This window comes from Battus philenor, unplaced genomic scaffold (assembly GCF_028537555.1).
Source record: "Battus philenor isolate CCGP_79_NKW_IND1 unplaced genomic scaffold, ilBatPhil1.0.hap1 SCAF_19, whole genome shotgun sequence".
Lineage (NCBI taxonomy): Eukaryota > Metazoa > Arthropoda > Insecta > Lepidoptera > Papilionidae > Battus > Battus philenor.
This window is the reverse complement of record NW_027181681.1, coordinates 10,717,666-10,742,417: the sequence shown is the minus strand read 5'-3', so window position 1 is coordinate 10,742,417 and position 24,752 is coordinate 10,717,666. Positions and strand designations below refer to the sequence as shown.

The 24,752-nt window shown below is 39.8% G+C and overlaps 1 protein-coding gene across 1 annotated transcript in view; it reads left to right on the top strand.

Annotated features, from left to right (window-relative positions):
* The window catches only part of Nckx30C (solute carrier family 24 member Nckx30C), a 124,539-nt gene that overhangs the window by 63,506 nt on the left and 36,281 nt on the right, over positions 1–24,752 (top strand). The window contains exon 3 of the mRNA XM_068764351.1: positions 22,610–22,781. Within this exon, the coding sequence (XP_068620452.1) occupies positions 22,610–22,781 (172 nt within the window). The remainder of the gene's footprint in view (positions 1–22,609; positions 22,782–24,752) is intronic.

Sequence of the window (24,752 nt, the reverse complement as noted above, 5' to 3'; positions counted from 1 at the left end):
AAAAACAAGAATTCTTCAATAAATATGTTATAAAAAAATATAAGAACCGAAGTACGCGTAATTCCCTCGATAGGCGAACTCATTATTGCATTCTGCGCTAGTTTTAATTAATCTTTCACTTTATCTGTGACAGCCTTGTTCCCGCTCTTTTAATATTTTCCCGCCAAGCGTCGCGTTTAGTTACAAATTCATACATGCTATATAGCTTCAACGCGACCGTTATAATTGCTTTTAAAACGATTTCACATTTTGGCGCACTGAGGTAACGCTATTTATTTAAAATATAATTTTGTTTACAACAAATTAATCACCTGTGGTTCTTTACTAAATGTCATGTAATCTCCGGAATTTTACATAATAAATCCATGTTTCAACTTAAACAATGTTTCATATAGAAAATTTTTATGAAAATAAATTAGATATGATATTTGACTTTTTAACATACATATTTCAACTTCAATACCAATATTTAATATTTTTTTAACATTAATGCGCTCTAAAGTATTGTCGTTATATTATAAATATGGTCCTTTTTTTATTTTAAATAAAAAAATAATTGGAAGATTTTTTTTAATTGAATTAAAAAATTTAAAAAAAATACTGTAAATTAAGTAGGTTTACAGCAATATAATTTTTAAATAAAACCTTTATGCATACGCTTCCTTAACTCCCTAACTACGCTAACATAGGAAGTATTCGTTTTAAAAAAATATATTTTATAAGAACCATGACGTTAATAAACAATAACACAGAACTGATTCACGAAATTTTAAATTTTGCTTGGCTTCTTTAATTTTTTTATAACATTAATACGACAATATAATCTAATCATGCGATATTTGTCAACATACGGATATGCTTATCGGATAATTTACAATAACACTGACTTTATGATTTTAATCTAATATTTTACATACATCTATGCCGTTTTTAAATTTCCAAAAACTTTAAAAACATACCTTAATAAAAAACCTGTCAAGAAATTAAACTGATAGAACGTTTTGTCCCGTTAAAACGAAAATATATCACGTTTTAAAGCGATAGCATTGAAGCAGTTATACTAGCTATATTGCTATATATATAGCAGTCGGCTACCTAGCGAATTTTCGGGTCAGCGATGATGAGCTCGCTTGCCACAATAGAAGCTCGGGGAGCTTATTCTATATTCTGACTATTTAATTTATTTCTTTCAACATTTTTATTAATATTTTGGTACGTACTTAATAAATGTATCCTATGTCTTTATAAATAAAAACGAGTCGACAAATGTTTCACTATACTATATATTTTTTTAATATTTTCGATATAGCATGAAGAAAAAAACAGTTTTAGCAGATTAGTTGTTGCTGCTGACAAAATACTAACATTAATAGGAACTAACAAAGAACGGAATATGATCTAATTAAAAAATAATATATCGTGTACCATAAACCAATACAAAAAAAAACATCCTTATTCATATGATTTTTATTTATAATTTTTTTACTAACGTATTAATAATATTTGTTTATCATTTCATTAAAAATAGTCACTTACTAAATACAGCTTATTTTTTTTTGCGACAGGCCAATAACTATAGGGAGTATATCCGGACAGCTCATGTATATATATATATATACATTTTATGTATGTACATTTGTGTGTAATTTTTTCCACGCATATATGTATATAAATACAATAATGATTTAAGAGATCATTTTATTCGCTTGAAAAGATTTTGCAAATATACGCGTAACACGTTATACGTTCTAGAAAAATACTACATTTGTACTAAATTGCCAATAATCACGATATCATTCGACATCTGAAGTGGCTTTGGTTGGAGCACATCGCTTATATAGCCTCTTGAACGACCTACTATATGACATATGTAAGGTAACAGGATGTCGTTGGATGGGAGCAGTGCAGTACAGGATATCGCAGCTATCTTTGCTGGAGGCCTATGCCCAGCATTGGACGTCTATTAGCTGAATAGAAGGAGACGAATCGACATATCCTTTGCGTATTTCATATTAAATGTTCTCTTGAATTAACTTAAGGAGTCGCAAACCTTTTTTAAAAATATTTTTTTACTAAAATCCTATTTTTTTTTCGTTTAAAATAATTTATATTTTACTAATCGTTTATTATCGTAGCCGTGGATCTAAGTCAAATGACCGATATAAAAGTAAAATCAAAGTGAGCACCGAATGTAGATTTAAAACACAATAACTACAAAATCTCATTTCGTTTTAACTGGCAACCGGCACGCTAAAAGGCCCCGCTGTGTCGGCTCACCACGAACCAACAATCACTCTATCAAATGCTTTGGTCGAACGAAACCATTTCGCTCGATTCATATCTGTAGTGCTCCTTTGTAACAACAGTTATAGGTTTTAAAAGGGTAAAGAACTTTTCAACTATTGTATGTTTTACATGAATAAACCTTTTTTGATTTATAATATACGCATAACAAGGGTTTATCTAATACCAATTGTTATTGAGATATATTACGTTATTTTTTTATTCATTTAAATAAAGTGACTAAAAAAAATCTACGTACAGTACCCGGCGATATTCATCGAATACTGAAAATTTACTTCAGTAATTGCAAGCAAATTAAATCTTATTTAGCACTTGTTATAGCATAGCTTCGTCTGTCTCAAATCTGAATAAAAATCTTTGAGGATCAATTCTATTCTTGTTGTCTTATAACACCAAAGTTACAAATACAGTATCTGAGGATAAATATTGCACATCGACCTTTGGAAAGAGATATTCGGCTAATTTCGGCTTCGTAGAGCGTTACCTCTGTCACACGACTGACAAAACGTCACATAGATAGTGTGGGACAGAGATAATGCTATGAAATTAGCAGGTTGTCTCTTTCCAAAGGTCGAAGTGCAATATTTATCGCCGGATACCGTATTTGTAACTTTGGTGTTATAAGACAATGAGAATGAAATTGACCATTAAAGATTTTTATTCGGAAATTTGAGACATACGCTATATAAGCTATGCTATAACAAGTGCTAAATAAGATTTGATTTGCTTACAATTACTGAAGTAAATTTTCAGTATTCCATGAATTTACGTGCGAGCGCAGAGTCTATCGCGTTATAGGGGGGAGGCAGATACGGTGCTCGGGGCTAGCCACCTGCAGATTTAAGGAGGATGAGGAATTGACATACGCTTTCACGGAGCAGACTCCTCTCAGACCGATGCCGTTTAGGAAGAAAGATCTGGATATGAACAGGTGTTCGCTTTTGAACTAAATCCTTCGGCAGGTTATAGAGATACTTCGATGTTATATCTCTCGCTCCTGCTATACAACTTTACAAAAAATTATATCCAGTTCGTTGACTAACTTGTAGTAATTGTTGAAGTTAATTTTATGGTCTTTAGGTATATTTGTTTCCCAGGAAAACAGTAAGTTCTATTAGCACTACAAGTTTCAATATTCTTAAATTGTAATAAATTCTCTTTAGTGTAAAATTTCATTTAACATAGAATAATTTAATTTCAAATAAAAAAAAGCATGAAAATGATTTTCGGATCGGAAACTGATAGGGGATTAATCATTCGTAACGGACGACGGTCCCAATCCGCCCCTCGTGGCCCATTTATTTCGGCCAGGCAAATTTCTTGCCCGAATCACAAATAATGGCTTACAAATTTGTACAGTTTTAAATTAAATTTTACGATTCTTTATATATTCTTTAATTTGTACAAACTTGAAATCGTATTTAATTATATTTTATTTATTATAGCTGTATATAATGAGAGCAATGGAGAACGCTTTGCTCGAAGTTTCGCTGTGAGATCAAATCAGAAGTGAGCAGATACATAGAAGAACCAAAGTTATATACTTAACTAGAAGAATTGTTCGTCTAAAGTGGCGGGGGCCAGGCACATAGCTGATGCAGCCGACAGCCTTTGAGGTAGAAAGGTTTTGTGTAGCGACCTCAAGCTAGTAAAGGCTGGGTGGACCCACGTCGCAGAAGTAGCTGGATGCGAGTAGCGCTAGACTGCAATGTGCCGATATTTTGGGGAGTCCTATACCTTGCAGTGAACGTCTATCGATTGAAACGTAGAATACAAATGAAAACGAATCACTATTTCATATATATCTTCTGATAAGTTTCCTAATCTTTTGTTTTTAATAGAAAAATAATTTAGAACATTATTCAAAAACTTGATAATTTTCATAAATTATAATGACTATTGAAACTTTGGCAGTTTGCTTTGAACTTCGCGCATTCGATGTAACGAGATTAATTTATTTTATACTTAATCATTGATCCATTTATAATTTTCTCCATCGGAATGCGACTGGACAATAACTTCTGCTAATTTTACGATATATTACAAATAGAATATCAATGAAATTTTTAATTTATTCAATTATAATTAAACAATCAATAAATATTTTTACATTACTCTGTTCATGGATGTATATATCGAACTACTTAAAATAAGAAGATATTAAACATATCAGTAATATTTTCTAAAGATATCATGGGTTAGTAAGACTTTGAAACATGGTTGCGTTCAGTGTCATTATTTCAATTATATTTAAAATACACAGTCTCAAGGATAAGAACTATTTTATATTTGTAAAACCTATATATTTAGTGTTGCCATAAAAATTGTAACAAAGAAAAAAAACCTTTTTTATTGTATGTAACATTTATTACTATTACACTTAGTTTAGTACATTTATATAAAATCATTAAATTATGTAAAGCTTATTCTAACCGGGCTCCATTGGCTGCAATACAGTCCTTTAAATGTTGAGGTCGGTTTGATAACCAAATTCAAAAATTATAATTTGTTTATATTTAATTACGACAGTATTTATTGCCAGAGTAAATAAAGCAATAAAATATCAAATATACAGATTTTAAACACAGTTGTACATGATATTTCAGAGCCATGGATACACTGTGGACATTATATGCTAATTTATTCATGTATCTTTCTTCTGGGCGTACACTGGAGGTCACTGTAAATGATTCTATGTGAATAATAACACAAATAAACAAGATAATATTAAAGTATTTCTTGTGCATTCTCACAAAAGAAAATCGACATTTCCTAAGACTTAAAATTCAAGTCGTGATTGATTATGTCTTTTCTTTCTTCTCAATTATTTAATTATATCTGAAGGTCTTGTTATTGAAAAACCTTGAAATCGATGACAAGCACTTTATTAACTTTCCTATACTCTATATTCTTCAGGGCAGAAACAACGGAGAGTTCAGTTTCTTGAATTGACTTGATCAGGGTAGAATAATCTCGCTCTGTTTTATACCGTCTATTTTTTCTACAACCAGTAGTTTGTCAAATTTATCTGTTTTTTTTTTAAATGGCCCCGTTATTGAGGGCATAAACCCTCCTATTTTCGCCCTCTCTCTCTCTCCCATCCATCACAATTTCTCCTTCCTTCTTTCATCCTTCTTATTTTCTATTATTCTCGCATCATTCATTTACATAAATTTACTTGGTTGTCAATATACGATGGGACCAAAAAAGGTTAGAATTTGCTGCTCACGTCTTGTCCAGAGCCTGGTATTAATATGGCCGAGTATAGACTTATTAGTGCTTGATGTCAATGATATTTAACATATTCTTCAACTGATTTCTTTTGTATCTTCTCTAATAGCATCGTATCCCAACAGTGTACATAATTCTACGCATGATTTTTAATAACGAAATATTCTTTCCTTTGTCGATGGTAGACTGTAGCATGCATATGATATTAGTACGTATTCAAAATATAACTTTGATCCATTCTCAATGATACTCTCACGTCGGCGCTGTGTCGCAGCTCAATACTGAAGAACCTATCCCAACAGCTCTTTTATGTTACAAGTTCTTTTGTATAAGGAAATGTTAAAAGTCTTGTCAGCGATTTTCGCTTTGCTAGAATATATGTTCGAGATTCGATATCGGATAACAAAGTACTTATGTATCCAATAATGCCCATTGTTAATAAAAGATGACATTTTATTTACATGATTCTTAAAAAAAATATTACTACATTATCGTTTTTATTTCAACTAATGTTGGTATCATATCTAGTAAGACAGGCCGGTTACAATAATGAGAGAATGTACACATTAGTTTCATCTATTATTTTAGTAGCACTAAGTTAAGTTGAAGTTAGATAAGTTAAGGATAAATGAGCCCTTGCTATTTAAGTAATACCAGAACCAAAAGACTGCTACAAGTCTGATAGTTTAGCTAATCTCAAATGTTTTAAGTTTTTATAAATTCTAACAAGTTTTATTCCTCGACTTTAAGTTTAGTATTACCTTTTAATTTCTTTTGCGATCTTCTCTGTTGTTATTAAGGTCCATTTGCTTCCCGTTATGATGTAATGTATCCATCGCATTTGTAGCCGTTTCAGTGATCTTATCATCCCATGGTCCCATAGCCCGGTACACTTGTACCTGGATGGATTGATCAAAACTACCATTTACTAAACCCAGAACGTATCGTAAAAGTAAATTGGCGGTTAGTTAGTTAGTTAAAAAGCTTATTATTCAATAAAAAAAATATTTAAATGACATATGATACCATCATGTTATGCCATATGCCAATAGGCGTATTTTTAAAAGCCACCGTTTTTAAAGGCCTATCGTTCTGTCTTGGATACACAGGAAATGTTTTTACAAAATATGTTATTTTTCTATCTTATTTTTTGCGTTCTCATCTTTTGTTCCTTCTCATTTATTCATTTATCACCTAACTTTCGGCGCTTTACCACCAGAATACTACAGGATTGCATTTTGTTCTGTTTTGATTTATTATTATTTCTTTGTTTACCTTTTACTTAAATTTATATTAATTTATAATTAATAAACGTTCATTGCATAAGCCTGTCCCGAAAATAGGCCCGATGATCAGTTTTACACTCTCCACATTCAATGACTTCCCGTGAACTTGACTTTGTTCTCGGTGCTCCTTCACACTCCGCGTGTACTCGATCGCCCTCGTGGTCGCAACTAGAGGACTTTTCGCCTCCAGCGATCGTCGGTTTCACGAGCGATGTGCTCTGCCCATAGCCATTTCAGATGAGCAATTCAAAAACTTCAAGCTACTTCAGTGACCTTGGTTCTTTTGCGGATTTCATATTTTAGCATTTATCATATAGCAGAATATATTTCACAGGCTATTACTAGAAATGTCGTACATATACAAACAATACATACAATATACGTAATTAAATGGGAAAGTCTGAGGGGTAATATTATTGGGCTGGCAACTAAGTCATTGCCATTTTTGTCGTTAGATTCACTTTACATGTGTAAATCGTGATCAATCATCTAACCTATATTTTTTTATTGTGTGGACTTTTACTTTTAATAAGTAAAAGAATTAAATCGATTAGATCTACAGTTTTGTTTTTATTTCAATTTAAAAATGTAAAAAAACGTCGTGTTCTTCCAACACATTTTATTGTATTACTTTCGAATATAAGAACACATCGCAAGCATAAGAGAAGTTATATGTCGTATATGGAGATGAAGCCTTAAAAGACAGGCAGTGTCGAAATTGGAAAAAGTTTATCGAAAAGGACGGGCAATATCTAATTGAATAAAGTTATATTTGTTAACAAAAATTATGAATTTTTCCTCTTATTTGAAATCAGCATTGATTTAGTTGCCAACACAACACTACACACGTTACGGCAGAAAATATTTTAGATATAAGAAGTAAATCGTTGTAAATTCCTAATATTTTTTTATATCTGACTGTACGTGTGTGATCTTGCCTTTATGTAAGTATATGTCAAATATATTTCAAATAATTCCGTAAAATAATATATTACATATTATGATACAATAAGGGCATCCTTTACAACGTATGTTAAACTCTACACAAAACCCTGTGAGATTTACATGTCCAATGACTTGTTTATACGGAAGGCGTGGGAAGATTGATCACTGTCGTTAACACTCTTCAACATCAGATCAGTCATTTTGAGACCCAATATTATTTGAGATAAAATAAATATTTATTACACTATAGAATGGCACATACAATAATACATGTCAATTATTAAAATGATTAAAGTCAGATATACACTAAATACACTAAAACTGTTTATGAAATATAATTTAAGATAATATAAGATATAGATAAAATTCACTTATACAACATTGGAACTTTTAACAAGACTTATTGATGGTCAACTTATAATCTATTTATTTTTTAATCCATTTTATTTTTGACTCTACTCTGCATTGCATGGTGTTATCCTTGTAGGGAAGAAGCAGGAGGAAACTCCACAAATATATATCTTTTAATAAAGTTTAACACAGATTTATACACATACACTTTATCAGATATTGCCTAAATAAAATCAAAATATTTAAGCTACATCACTGTCAAGGATTCTTATCATTTAAACATTCATTTATTGAAATATTTATATAAGCTTTGCCGTTAATTTATTTTTAATATGCGTTTTGAATTTTTTTAATGGTAGTACAATAATGTTTTGCGGAATTTTATTTTATTTAAAATTCTGATTCTATTCGTTACAAATGAATTAGAGTCATTTTGCAGTCAAAAATTCGGTACAGTCAGTTTTTCACGGTTCCTTGTCATTGGAAATGTTCTAAATATTATCATAAGAATATATTTTTATACTAATTTCTCAAAGAGATTCGCGGGCCTAACCCATTGTAAAACGGGATATGATATCTATGTCCTATAATATCTTGCTGTTAATTAACCTATGATACACCCTGTTCGAAAATCAATTTCAGATTTCAGAAAAAAATATTTTAAAAGTTGTATTACGAAAAAGTATTTTCTTTTCTTTACACTGTCTCTTTTGACTTTGTACTGCCAGTAATTATTGACCTGTTGTATTCCAGGAGAAAATTTAAAATAATGGTACTTATTTTAAAGTGATCACTTTATAATTTTTTTTATTTTTTGCTTTAAAGTTTTTACGCCTCTTACTTATTAACCTGTTTAATCTATATTTCAATCATATTACAAATAAATATATAATTTTGAGCGAATGATTGAACCTGTTAAATTTTGTTTTTTATTTTGTACCATTATTTTCGCAATCAAGTCTATTAAATATGTTTTAGGATTTATTGATAATAATTATCCTAACATATCGTAAATATAAAACAATTATAGCATATAAAATCGCAGTCGCTTTAATTACGTTTTTAATCTGTAACAATGTGCGGTTCACACGCGCAAGTGATTCCGTTGGGAGCTATTTAACGTTATATTTCACGCAAACTATTGCTTTACCGCTGTTTTACAATTCAACGAACGGCAACATTAATTATCGGTTAATATAAAAGCTATTGTTATAAAATAAATCGTACGACACGACGAACATTTAATGTGACATAAATCTCCCAGTTTTCGTATATTTGTCATCTGTGTTTGCTACTTGATGTTCACTTTTTTTAGCTTACTGCTATAATTCTTAGCTTAGCTATTCATTAAGCTATTTATTATCAGTACTCTACCTTATATGTTTGAATTTGGACACAATATGCGAACATATACTTTCAAATGTCAAAACCAAAATTACTGTTTACAAAATTCAGGTTAAATCAAACTCCTTTATAAATTATACCATTCGTTTAGATAACCTAATATATAAATAACATCAACAAAACCTCCGCAATTGTAGCTTTGGTGAAATAAGGGCGGTGCGGTGGTGTGAAAAGGTGATATAACCTATAATAACGTCATTAACAGGCTTCGTTGATAAGCGGGGTCGGCCAATAAGAATAATGACCCACTTAACCTAGACCTTTTGCAAAATGGCAGAATTTAGCCGACAATGTTGAACTGTGAGTTCACATTACAAAAATAGCTGAATAAGTTAAAATAGTCTGCTATTATTGTACCTTTATAACAGTTTCAGCTTCGTTATTTAGGTTTGTGAATGGTTGGTGTATGTCTATGATAACATCGAAACTGAACCTCTACAAATATGTTATGGAACAAATTGTATACCATTATTTTAACATTACCATTACATGCGTAAAATCTCTGTAGAGATAGCAAGAGTCATCAATAACTTGGTACAGGGTGTGCAGACAAAGAGATAGTTGATAAGAGTCATTACTCATCGGGTCAAGGAAGGGATGGAGTGATGTTCGCGCGTTCGTGTCCCCTACATTTCTCAAATTGTCCTCTCTACCATTACCTTCCAAACAAAAGGGAAATATGTTACATATTTATAACAGCTTTGTATTTGCATTTAATAACTGTTTTTTTTTAAAAAAAAAAAGCTAACACATTTCCGAACACTTATGAAACTTGTAAATGCCTCTTTGTCAAGGTCTTTCTCTTCAAGTCTTAAGGCTTTATCTAAGCTAACACTAATTTACTTTACGACTCCATTAATAAAGCTAAACGACTTCATCAAGTTTAACATAAATACGAAAACGCTTGCTTGGTGAGGGAAGTAACTGAAATAAATTACTATCTAAATTTAAGACTTAAGTTTCTATCTTCGTATTACGCAAATAGTTTAACAATAAATTTGAATTATTTGACTAAATCTAAAAAGAAAACATCTACAACGATATGATGATATATGCTTGCAATATTTTTCTAGTATATCTAATTTCCATTAAATAGAAAGCAGGTTTTCAAAAATTTTACATGATTTTCTTTAATTTCCACTTATTAAATATAAAACTCTAGGCAGGAACATCATTAGTCCTACTCCTAACAGTGCCCTGTTACAAAAACTTTAAATATAGAATCTTACGTAGCACCGTCATATGTCCTCCTCACAACAATACTGTTTTGCATAATCATGAAATATAGAATTCTACTAAGTATCAATAGAAGTCATAATATTAACAATACAGTGTTATATATACTAAATTTTTACAATGATACATAGCACCTTGATACATCCTACTTTCAAAATGCGGTATAACAAACTTCAAATCAAGAATCATACGTAGCATCAAAAGAAATCTTAGTAATAACATTGCGGTACATACTTAAAATATAAAATCTTTTGTAGCATCTTAAATTGTCCTACTTAGAACAATGAATTGTAACATATACCTAAATTAGAATCCTACGTCGCATCGTAATATGTAAGACTTCTAACAATGCGATGCTACATAGACTTCAAATGCAGTGTCTTTCGTAGCATCTTGATTTGTCCTAATTATAACAATACGTTTTTACGTAGAATATAATTTAGACTCCTTCGTAGCATCGCAATACGTACGACTTACAACAATACTGTGTTATATACACTTCAAATATAGAATCCTTCGTAGCACCTTGATTTGTTCTATTTGCCACAATGTGGAGTTGCACAGATATAAAATATAGAACCCTTCGTAGCATCTTGATTTGTCCTAATTATAACAATACGTTTTTACATAGAATTAAAATTTAGACTCCTTCGTAGCACCGCAATACTTATGACTTACAACAATACTGTGTTATATACACTTCAAATATAGAATCCTTCGTAGCACCTTGATTTGTTCTATTTGCCACAATGTGGAGTTGCACAGATATAAAATATAGAATCCTTCGTAGCATCTTGATTTGTCCTAATTATAACAATACGTTTTTACATAGAATTAAAATTTAGACTCCTTCGTAGCACCGCAATACTTATGACTTACAACAATACTGTGTTATATACACTTCAAATATAGAATCCTTCGTAGCACCTTGATTTGTTCTATTTGCTACAATGTGGAGTTGCACAGATATAAAATATAGAACCCTTCGTAGCATCTTGATTTGTCCTAATTATAACAATACGTTTTTACATAGAATTAAAATTTAGACTCCTTCGTAGCACCGCAATACTTATGACTTACAACAATACTGTGTTATATACACTTCAAATATAGAATCCTTCGTAGCACCTTGATTTGTTCTATTTGCCACAATGTGGAGTTGCACAGATATAAAATATAGAATCCTTCGTAGCATCTTGATTTGTCCTAATTATAACAATACGTTTTTACATAGAATTAAAATTTAGACTCCTTCGTAGCACCGCAATACTTATGACTTACAACAATACTGTGTTATATACACTTCAAATATAGAATCCTTCGTAGCACCTTGATTTGTTCTATTTGCTACAATGTGGAGTTGCACAGATATAAAATATAGAACCCTTCGTAGCATCTTGATTTGTCCTAATTATAACAATACGTTTTTACATAGAATTAAAATTTAGACTCCTTCGTAGCACCGCAATACGTACGACTTACAACAATACTGTGTTGTATACACTTCAAATATAGAATCCTACGTAGCACCTTGATTTGTCCTACTCACCACAATGTACAGTTTCATAGACATCAAATACACCACTTCACCTTGATTTTTTTTCTTCTTACAAAAATGCATTATTACATAGATTTAAATTTATAACTCCTACGTAGCAACGTGATTAATTTGACTGACAAAAATGCGGTGTTACATAGATTTAAATATAAAACTCCTACGTAGCAACGTGATAAGTTTGACTGACAAAAATACGGTATTACATATACTACGAATATACAATCCTACGTAGAACCTTGATTTGTCCTACTTATCACAATGTTGTGTTACATAGACTTCGAATACAGAATCCTATATAGAACCTAGACTTGTCCTACTTATAACAATGCACAGATTAAAAACTTAGACTCCTACGTCGTACCGTAATACGTCTTACTAATAACAATGAGGTGTTACATCTACTTCAAATCTAGAATTGTCTGTAATATCAGGATAAGTTCTGGTAAAAATAATACACTCTTCATTACACTTGAAACTCAATGATATGTTCTATTTACAAAAAGTGTAGTGTTCTGAAGTCAAAAATCATATGCAGGAGCGTGATAGTTTAGTACGAAGTTGGCTAGGCTTCAAACAAAAATTCCTGTGAAGCACTATGCCTAGAGATACCTAACCTTTTTTTTTTTTTTTTTTTGTTTCGGTGGGGGAAATCTTCCGGTATTCAAGATGCCCTGCCTCTGGGGGAAGGACAGGGGTATGTGGGATTCCTACCCACTAAAACCCCCCCCGGTGGTCGCCCTCTGCGCTAAACGGGGGACCGCGGTATCTCCCGGTCAGGGATCGCCACGCGGTCTTCCCTTGCGCCTTGCTATTTTTCGATAGCCCGTCCCGGGGTATGCGTGGATACACTACCCCCGAAACCCTCGTGGTACTATCGCGATGGTTCGGGACCACGTCGAACCATCGTCCGCCTCAGAGTCGCCGAAGCTAATGGGAGTTTAGGGCCCCCACCCTAAACTCCCGCGACTCCGAAGGCCCCGTTCATGGTAGGGGAGCACCATTCCTCGGAGGGCCGTCGCGAGGCACGTCTCTGCGCTGACGGCGTCGTCTCCGAGCGGGATCTGTCCTCTGCCGATCCCGTTCGGCTGCCTCCTTCTGGACCATGACGGTCTCACAAAAAGAGGCCACGGCCCTCCACGCCGATGACCCACTCAGCATCGCCGACACGATTGCTGGCAAGGAAAGGTCCTGTCCGATCTCGTCCGCCAGAATCCGCCGCTCCGACTGCCACGCCGGGCAGACCGCAAACGTGTGCGAGGCGGAATCCTGGGCGGCTCCTCCGCAGTGGAAGCAGTTCGCCGTCGCTTCGCGACCAATCCTACACAGGTAATCACCAAAGCATCCATGCCCGGTGATCATCTGCGTAAGCCTGTAGGTGAGCCTTCCGTCTCGTCGCTGCATCCAGGCCTCGAAGACGGGCAGGATCGCTCCAACGACGCGTCTGCGCGCATAGCGCTCTTCCGAGAGCTTAGCGCGCCACGTCGCAAGCGCCCTGCGCCGTTCCTGCCGTCTGACCGCCTCGAGCACACGGTTCGGCTCGCCACCGCCGTCTCGGCGGAGGGTGCGGACTTGGTCGTAGACCCTCGCATCCGACTCCGCTAGAATGTCCAGGGGCGGAAAGCGCGCCAGGACTGTCGCCGCCTCGAACGATATCGTGCGATATCCGCGTACGATCCGTATGGCCATCCTCCGCTGGACGCTGTAGATCTTAGTTCTACAGCGTCGAATCGCCAGCCTTTTTGCCCACACGGGCGCCCCGTACAAGGCTACGGACCGTACGACCCCTGCATAGAGGCGGCGGACTTCCTCCGTGGGTCCCCCGAGATTAGGCAGCAGTCTATGCATGGCACCCGCTATCCTCTCAATCCGGGGGACGAGGCGATCGAAGTGCTCTTCGAAGCCCCAGCGGCTGTCCAAAGTGAGGCCGAGGTACTTCATGTACCGCCCCACCGTGACATCCTGCCCACCGACGCGAACGCGCGAGTCGGGAGGTTCCCTCGTTCGAGGCAACCGGTGGAACCATAGCGCCTCGGTCTTGTTTGGCGCTATTTCCAACCCCAGCCCGCGTATTTTAGCGACGACGACTTCCGTCCCAAGCTCGGCGAGCTCCCTGGTCCTCTCGAAGTTGTCTCCGCTGGCGACTACCAGCGTGTCGTCGGCGTAACAAACGACGCTCACGCCGGCGGGGAGACTGACTTGCAGAACCGCATCGTACGCGAGGTTCCATAAGAGTGGTCCTAGGACCGACCCCTGCGGCACCCCGCGCTTGATCTCCCTCCGGTTACTCCTTCCGTTTTGGTCCATGTACACGATGTACCTGTCTCGCAAGTAATCGCCGATGACGCCTCGCAGGCAGGGAGGGACCTCATGCTGGATCAGTCCCTCCCTTATCGCATCCCAGGGCAGTGAGTTGAAAGCGTTGACGATGTCGAGGCTTATCGCCAACGCTACACCACCCCGCGACACGGCCTGCTCCGACAAGGACCGAACGCGCATGATCGCGTCGACGGTCGAACGCCCTCGACGGAAGCCAAACTGGCTGTCGGCAAGATCGGGGCCGACGCGAGACAGATGCTCGCCGATACGAGCGGCAATTATCCTTTCGAACAGCTTGCCGCACTCGTCCAGCAGGCATATGGGACGGTACGCAGAGGGAGATTCTACGGCCCTGCCTTCTTTCCTCAAGAGGACCAATCGTGCCTCCTTCCAAGGCGTGGGGAACGTGGCTCGGCGGAGACAGCTCGTGAAAAGCTCCGCCAGCTTACCCCCCAAAGACGCCAGACTAAGTACCCAGACCCGACCCGGTATTCCGTCGGGCCCCGGCGCGGTGTTTCGCGCTCTGAGACGGCTCACGGCTCGATCCAGCTCCTGCGCCGTTACCCTCGTCTCATCCGTCCACTCCCACGGCTGTGCCGGGGGGTGCGCGGAGGGACTTGACCGATCTTCCGGAAAAAGAGTATCTACTACCCTCCTCAGAAAGACCGGTTCTAAGGTCTCCGTCGTCGGGGGCATCCATGGCCGGAGTTTTCCCAGCACTATTCGGTATGGACGCCCCCACGGATCCCTGTCGAGTCCCTGCAGGAGCTCGACCCAACACCGAGCCTTGGCGCCAGCTACCGCCTTTTGCAACGCCTTTGTAGCCGCCCGGTACTCCCTGTACAGTCTGGCCATCTCCTCCTCCGGAGCTTGCCTTCGCCTCCTTCGGGCTCGGGTGTACCGGCGGCGGCTCAGCAAGCAGACCTTGCGAAGTTCCGCAATTTCCGCCGACCACCAGTGCACCCCCCTGCGCTTGGGACGACCGGCCCGGGGCATCGACGCGTCGCAAATTTGCGTCAATATCTCCCGGAACCAGTTCGCTCCCCTCTCCGGTTCGGACAGAACCTCTTCGGCGTTCGGCCAATCGGCGACGCAGGCGGCGGCCTCTAGCCGGTCTTTGTCTAGCCGCTTCAAACACCAGCGTCGCGTAGTGCTGCCGTCACGGCCGCCAGAGTCAGCGACGGGCCTGCGGATCGCAACATCGAAAACGATGTGGCGATGGTCAGAAAGAGTGACCACCTCCTCTGCAACCCGCCAGCCCGAAAGCATACGCATTGCAGCGGGAGTCGCCCATGTTAAGTCCACGACCGACTCCCCCTGCCAGCGCACGCATGTGCTGACGGATCCCCTGTTGACAAGTCGGAGATCCAGTCCGGCCGCCCACTCCAAGACGGTGTCTCCCTTCGGATCGTCCCTGGTATTCCCCCACGCCCTGTTGTGGGCGTTAAAGTCTCCAAGGACGATCAACGGACAGGGGAGGCAGGCCGCAGCGCAGTCCGCCACCCTATCCAGGTACTCCTCGTAGTCGGCGCGAGACCTGCTGGGAGACACGTAGCAGCCTATCATGGCCAAGGGACCCCATTTAACGGCGACATAGCCCTGTCCCTTAGATAATAAGGTGCAGGGTGGGGTACCCTCTCCGCCCCTCCAGTAGAAAGCTACGGACCCTGAGTCGTCGCCGAACCAACAAGGATGGTCAGGCACGTTATAGGGCTCCGCTACTACTGACAAGGCAACCCGAAACTCGTCGACGGTCTGCATCAGCAAGTCCTGAGCATTCCGGCAATGGTTCAGGTTACCTTGGAGGACTCTGAAGGGCGGGAATAGAGGTCTAAGCGACCTCCATGTCCGAGCTTACGCCCGGCGCTGCGGTCGGTGCCGCTGCGGCCGCCGTGCTGGTGGTCGCAGGCGGAGTCTTTTTACTCCTCCTGCCTTTACCCGGCGTTGGGCCGCACCTCTTACCCAGCCGGTGGTTGGAGGGCAACCCAAGGTCTGAGCACAGAGGGCATTTGAGTGCGGATGACACGCACTCTCTTGCCTTGTGCCCAGACTCGCCACATGCGAAACACCGCGTGCTCCGGTTTACAGAGTTGGGACACCTGGCGCCGACGTGTCCCTTCTCCAGGCACCGGAAGCAGTGCATGGGTCTGGGTTCCAGGGGTGCCACCCTCACCGAACCCCAACCCACACGCACGCGCCCCGCAGTCACCAGAGCATGGGCCACCTTGACCGGGCACCGCAACCAGCAGGTGCCCATGCTCGTGTTTGTTCGGTGGACGTCCCCGACCTTGACGTCGTCCACCGAACAGCCGCCCGCCTCTGCCACTGCTTCCGCGACCTCGCCCGGACTGACGGCGTCGTCGAGGTCCCTCAAGCGGATTTCGCTCGTCTTGACGGGGCGGCTGATCTTAACCGCCACATCGCGAAGGACCTCACGCATCCTCGCCGCGAGGTCGTCTGCCTTTCGGCCACAGTCTTCTCCACTGATCTCCAAGAGGAGCGCTCCAGTCAAGGCACGTTTTTGGCGCAGAGCCTCGATGCCGAGGTCCGCCAGCCGTATTCTTGCCTTCGCCGCCTTTACTACCTCTGCATAGGTGGAGGTGGAGCCTTCCGGCAGCGTAACCGTCACGGCCGCCGTAGTGGGAGCTCGCTTCGCCTTCTTGGTCCCGCGGCTCCTGGGTGCGGCAGGCGGTTTAGCACTCGGACGAGGCACGGGCCGTGGCGCCGACCTGGGTTTTCGGGCAACCTCAGCCCAGGTGTTCCGGGTCGTGATCGCCGACGCTGCCGGAGGCGGTGCTGTCACTGGAGGCAGTTCCGGCACAGGAGGAGGCGCAGTCTTCCTCCTGGGGCGCCTAGACCGCCGCGGTCGCGGCGGCTGCGATGCCGGCGGTGCTTGTGGAGGCTGCGGCGGTGCGAGCGGCTCGGAAGGGACGGTCGACTGAGTCGGACGCGGTCCAGTCCTACTGGCGGCCAACGGCGGCCTTATTGCCCTGTCGGGGAACAGTTTGGCCTCGAAGGCAGCCAGTTTCGATTCGATGAGGGCTCCCATGCGATGCATGAGTCCCTCTTCGGTAGACGCGGACGTCCTTGGCACTGGTGCTGGCCGGGCCCGCGGAGGCGAGGGGGCAGCTGCCTTGACCTGCTCCGTTGTAGCACTACGGACGCGACGAAGCTCCATCGTGAGGCTTTCCACTTTCGCAGAAAGGCTGGAAAGCTGAGAACGCAATTCTGCGTTTTCTTGCTCTAACTTCTCGACGGTGGAGTCGCCCGCCGTCCTGCGCGACATCTCCTCCAATGCTGCCTTGACGTTCCGCGCAGCGAGCCTCAGGCTACGCACGTACGTGCCCTTGAGGTTGCTGGACCGGTCCGTCACCTTCTCGATAGCCAGGAGGTTGGTCTCTGCATATTGCCGGGGATCAGCACATGCTCGCAATTCGCGAGCCAACTGCTCCTGACTCGGGAGCCCTTTCTTCGACCTAGTGCGCAATGGCTGCACAGAGGGGTCGAAGAGTCCCTCCTCGTCACTGTCGGTTCCGCCGACCGTCTCCGTGCCCTCGGTCTCCTGGGCAGAATAAGCCGCATATTTTGCGGCCACAGCACCAGGGCTCGGAGGCTTGGCCTTTCTCTTACCGGCCCTCGAGAACGCGCCAGGGCCGACCGATGCGCGAGAGGCGTCTGATCCGCCGTCGCTTTCTCCGACCGTACTAATCGCCAAACCGGCGGAGCGCATAGATCGCCCGCGCTTATCACGTACCGAGCCTGATAGACGGCCCGGCACCTCCGGCTCTTTAAAATTTTGGGCCCCGGATGTTAAGGGCCCAGCGGCAGACGCTGAAGCGTTGCCGCGACGCAAGTTTTTGCCCCCCCCAGATACGGCGGGGCTGCCTGGGCAAGGCCCAGGGGTGGATTCTCCAGCATCGCTGGTACCACCCTGGGGAAAATTTGTTTTTTTAACTGCGTCCATTATATTTTTTTTTTCCTTTTAAGGGTGAGGTCCCTTCGCGCTTGTGACTGAACTCCCTTCCAGCCATTCATCCCGTCGGCACGGTCCAACCTTGGGATTAGGGTTATTTTTGAAGAGGTTTTCTTCCTCGCAGCTCCGTACAGGTACGGAGCCCCCGGTCCCTACTGGGATTACGGGTTGTCCGGTGTCGGCAGAAGCCGAGTGCACCTGGAACATCACCGCACTGGTCACATCCTCTGTCCCATCTCTTAAAGATGGGTACGGGATGCTACCTCAAGCCTGAGCGGCTCGTCTCTCGGACTGTGCAGTCCTTGGCCGTTTCTCGGTTCTGGGAAGAACCGATGGTACGCCCCTAACCCTGCCAGTTTTGGTCCACGCCGGAACATGCCCAATACCACCCACATCTGGGTGGCGCTCCCCCATCCGCCACCCGGGGGACGCGCCCGATGGAAGGTCTGGCAACTCCACACGGGAGAGATACCTAACCTAACCTAACCTAACTTATATCACTCTTCACTGCAAGCTTCAAAGAACATAATACGAAGAGATAACTTGTGGTACAGTTATCGCCTGACCTATTAACGGAGGCTTTACGTTGATAAACGCCTTGATAAGTAACGAATAGTCTATTGAACTGAAGAGTATGCTACGAGTACGTTTAAAGTGAAATACATTTTATACAACAAAACAATTTATTTTTTTTTCTGCTTTATTTACTTGCTTATTGGCTTTCTTTATGTTCTGCGTAAGGGAAAAGTAATAAGAAAATGCATTAAGTTTTACAATAAGTAGTACTTTTTACATAATAGTGTCAGATTAGGGATGATTAGCATAAATTACTGATTATAAGCACGTCTATCTTTGCAAAAACATTCGTACCAAGTTAAATGTAAGCTCTTCACGTAGCAGGGGCAAAAGGAGGGGTAAAAGGATAGTTTAGAGCCCATTTTGACTTTGGCTGTTATAAACTGGATTATATATATATATATATATATATATATATATATATATATATATATATATATATATACAACTACTGACATATAAAGTATATAAGTAATAACATAATGATAGTATAGTGGTAAAAAGCGGTTTTAAAATTCGGCTAAATGCTGGTACTATTATAATTATTGTTTACTATCTATCCCTGTGGTCATTGTACGGTAAACTGCAGATAAATTAGCAATACATTAACCCCTTTTATGTATTTTATAATGATATTATATTTTATACACAGTTTCAGTTAATAAATGTATAATGTTTAAAGCTTTTTGCTGACAAATGATTTATAATGTATAAATCATTTGTCAGCAACCCCTTTAAAATTTTAACCGACAAATCTTTGTTTTTAGTAGATACATTGATAGAGCTATCATTATATTTGTGGGTGTGTTTAGGGGGCAGTGTAAGTGGTGCTTTACAACGCTTCCCCCCGGACCACTCAGCAGCGGTAATTAACCCGACATTTCGGTTTTGCGCAACCGTCACATTAAACTTTTATCAAGCTAGCTAGTTACGCGGTGTATTAATTTTGGTTTTATTTAACGTGATTTTAAAGGCAAACATACAGTACGAATAGTATTATTTTATGCCAGTACCGACTACGCTTCTCATCACCGTATCAGCCAATAGATAAAAAAAGTTCAGTTAACTTCGATGTAATGTTTGTTCTTACATTTTATTTCTACCACCACTTGGTAATATCGATTATTATTTTTATAATACTTTGCATAAGAAGTATTTAAGTGTATAAATAAATAAATAAAAACTTAACAAGTTTTAAATTTATTTAATTTTCTATTATAATTATAATGAATCTCTCACAGTGGTAGCCCATTGTAGAGGACTAAGATTTATGTCACGGATTCTATGCCGATGATCCAGTCTTATATAATTTACACTTTGTGCATTAATTATATAGTATTGCCATTATTCACAAAAAAATGGTTCTAGAGGATGGGCAGCAAGACTGTAGTCGCCAACCCGCCTGCCATGCGTAGTAATTATAATAAATTTCTCCGTAAATATATTCGAGCGAGACCTACAGTGGGTGTCTATTGACTGAAACAACAACGAATAATGAAAACAATGATGACGTCATAAATATTGAAAAACACTACAATATATGACGCATACTATTAAGGTCACAATACATTCTAGTGATAAGAATTATGGTAACGTGAAGTGATATTAAGCGAGGCTTTAGCATAGCAACAAAAAATATATTCGTTCCGTAGAAAGGTATACCTTCATCATCATAATATTAGCGAAAAGGAGCACACTTCGAGGCACAGGCCACACCCAAAGATCGCCATGATGACCTGTGTTGTGCTGCCTACATTCAGTGATCTCGACTATGTCATCGACCCCTTTAATAAACCTTCCACTAAGGTTCACACCGTCTCAACCGCCTCGTAGTCGCTGAGAACCTTGCCCTGCTCATAACAGTCTTTTAAACAGAGCTATTGTGTCATAGATGTAAAAACTTTAAAATATGAATAAATAGCTCAATTGCTTTCAATTAATATATATTACATCTAATTCAAAAATCAATAGTTTGAGAACTAATAAACTTTACAATAATAATATGGTATTAAAAGCGTTTTCAGAATTTGTGTTACTACATTTAAATTCGTGTAGATTTCATAGTGCCTGAAGTTACTATCCAGTCGCATTCCTATAGAAAAATTTAATTATTATTACAAATTTCAGGGTGACGACACTTTATTTAAAAACTTTTATGCTTATGAGTAACCCCATGTTTGAATCATAGACAAATTATTATAATAAGGACATAAAAAGTTATTAAGTTCTTATAATAGTCAAAATAAATAATAAACAAAACAATTAAAAACATTTCCAATCGAAGCTTATTGTTCAAAAACAAATTCCATTTTCATATTAAATTCATGAAACGTAACTCATCGAATCAAATTCAAATCTACTCACAAACGAATATAAGTGGATGCTTACACATTCAGAATCAAGGTTCGATATAAATCTATATAAATATTCATTCGTTTACATCGTTATACTGTGGTAACAAAAGTCATTACGTATGTCGCATATTGATATATTTTTCAAGGACTTATTTTCAATATTAGTAGGGCGTACACTATTACTATTACCTATAAAATGCCATGCCATCATCTGCTGTATTAGTGGCGGAACGCCAAGTTTAAAGCAGAGCCCTGGCCAGTCCAAATCACCTCACGTCCTCGTCGTCCTTCCTGGGAACTGCTGCAACCGCGCTACCGCGTTGCCTCCACCTCCAGGTGCAGCTAAGCTGAGAGTGCAGGACAAAAGGCGAATCTTCTTCGCCTTAAAACAAAAACACTAGGGAGGCAACCCGATATAAAACCGACCATGCCTGCAGACTCCAAGGTGGCAGCCCCACCAACTGGCTAGGGTATAGTGGGCTAATAACTCGCTTAAACGATACGATTAAAGACACTAAAACAGTACATGACCGGACCGATTTCGCTCGGGATGGCGACGTACTGTGGACGCCGTCTGCCCCAACTTGGGGACATAGGAATAAATGATGAGAGCTTCCACAACTGGACATAGGCTTCGCCCATATTTCTATTAGGACCAGTTTGAAGTGACCTTCCAGCATCTTCCGACGAACTTAGAGAAAAGAAAGTCACTAAGAAAGTCACTAAGAAAGTCACTAATATATAGCTGATAAATGCGCGTGCACCTTCTCTACTCCTTAGGATGCCCCGTGGAGTGTTGAAACACGTGTAGAGAGTGGATTAACGGTGGTAGTTGTGTTTCGCATTGTTTGCCGCACGCGCATTTATTAGCGGGCTGGCGGGCGGTGCACTTCATTGCTACTGCTGCATAGCGGAAGTAGCTATATATTAGTCACTTTCTTAGTTAGGACGGAGTTTCGCAAGGTAACGCCCGTGGTTGTTCGGTGTTATATATTTTTATTGTAAAATAAGGAAAAGTAAATAAAATATAAAAGGTGGGATCGCAAGTCATCTAATATACGACTATTACCAACAGCACGGCAATGCGACGACGTCGAGTGAGACATCAGTTGGCACCAACACGGCGACGGGCACAGCACCCGCTGCCCCGGGCTCCAGTAAGGCGCCCCCGCCCGCCGCCAAGTTCCGCCACGGTCTGCTGCAGCTCATGATACACACCATCGATCCGATGCACGACGGTGAGTTAGGTACGCACCGCGCTTCGCTTTCACTTTACTATTTACGCTTAAGTTCACTTTGACTGCAGTCATTGCAACTTTAATTAAATTCTTTATAGACGTAGTCGTTCCTACCTCATGAAATGACGTTATTTTTTAATTTACCTAGAGTTATAATTAAAATCTAAAAATTAGTTCAGCCGTTCCTAAAATTACTGGAATATCGGCCTTCGGCATAGATTGCAAAAGATTATTCCTACAAGGTCACGAATAAAATTTCTAAGTATACAAGATCACGAATAAAATCATACATGACTTGGTATTTTCACAATATACTGTAATAACTTCTTACACCGTAATTTAACGAAGATGTTCCTCAATTTACTGAAATGATAACAATCGTCATAAATAGGTTTACTTGTTCTTAAATTAACCGCAATGACTATCGACATCATTAAATGGCTTACTTGTTCCTAAATTTTCTAGAATTACGGCCAACGTCACAGTAATTCTTCATACAGGGCACACGACTTGACATAAATTGGCTCAGTGACCCCTAAATTAACAAGGAATGACGTCATCAATTGGACAAGTCATTCCTTAATTTACAGTATTAAAGACTAACGTCATTAATTGGCTTAATCGTTCCTCAATTTACCGTAACAATGGAATAACGACTATCGTCTAATTGAACAACAAAGTTAAGTAATGTAAATTAAAGTAAAGACTGCAGACAGAGTTTTATTGTATATATATTTGCACCGCTGTGCCGACATAAAAATTGTGTTTGCACATCACGGATCTACTAATCCGGCTGACTTTTGTTCCTTTTGATATTCACGCTATCGTGAACTCGGCACCGCTACGACTGGAAGCATCTGAAATAGGTCACTTCGTCGTTTTAAAAGAAACAAGCGAAGCAAGAGAGTAATTTAAGAAAATGTACATCCCTACACGACTTGAGAGTTGTTATTATACATCTTTATTTTCATATTATCTGTTATAAATTTTAAATAGTATTTTTTACTCCCATACAACTCCATACATTTTTGACTTCCATACATTTCACCAAATTTTTATGACTTAAATGTAACAATTATTACATTTAATCACATTTGCCTTATATATAATAATTAGAATCAATAGATTTAAAATATATGCAATATCTTCTTAGATGGTTGTTTCATGACTGATATTCATAGCCAATCATGACAGTCTTCGCTACCATTACATATTTTGTATTACAGTGATATTGCAAAGTTTATTGATTGCATCTTACTCGTTATAACGCTATAACCTTTTTACTATTGACGACAACTATAAGCTTCCCTTGATTTTTTTAGCTCCTTGCAATATGATGTGTATTAGAAGGTTTTACGCAAAAATAAACAAGATGGAACCTAAACCACACAATACATTTATTTAATTTCATGATCAATTTTACAATTTAAATATCGATTGATACGGCCATGCATTCACTTCTGTATAGCACAGCGCGGCATTGCACTCACAACTAAGTCTATTTGGTACAGGTCTTTTAAATACATCATCTACTATCTCCTGCACATTAGCACACAACGTTAAGCTTTATTTCTGTGCACAGCACAAATTAGAAATTCCTCCCGCTGTGACTACGGTACGGAATTTAACTTTGGTATAAAAGGTAAATGTTAACAAGCTTTCCACTGTAATGTATTTACAGACCCGAAGCTTTGCTGCATACAAAATTAGCAAAAGGAACGTGGTAATTAGAAAATGTTTTATGTGTCATGTATGTGTAAATATATGTTTTTTCAGAGTAAAACGAAACTAACTCTTTATACAATATTTTTAACTCTAATTAATTTTCAAAAATACGACTAATAAAGATGTTCAAGTAGGCTCAAGGATATGCTCAAAGCTTCCCCTTCTCCCTAGATCGTATCAAAAATGAGGAGATCCGCAAAAGAACTAAAGTATCCGACGTAGCTCGAAGGATTGTTCATTAGAAGTTGTAGTGGG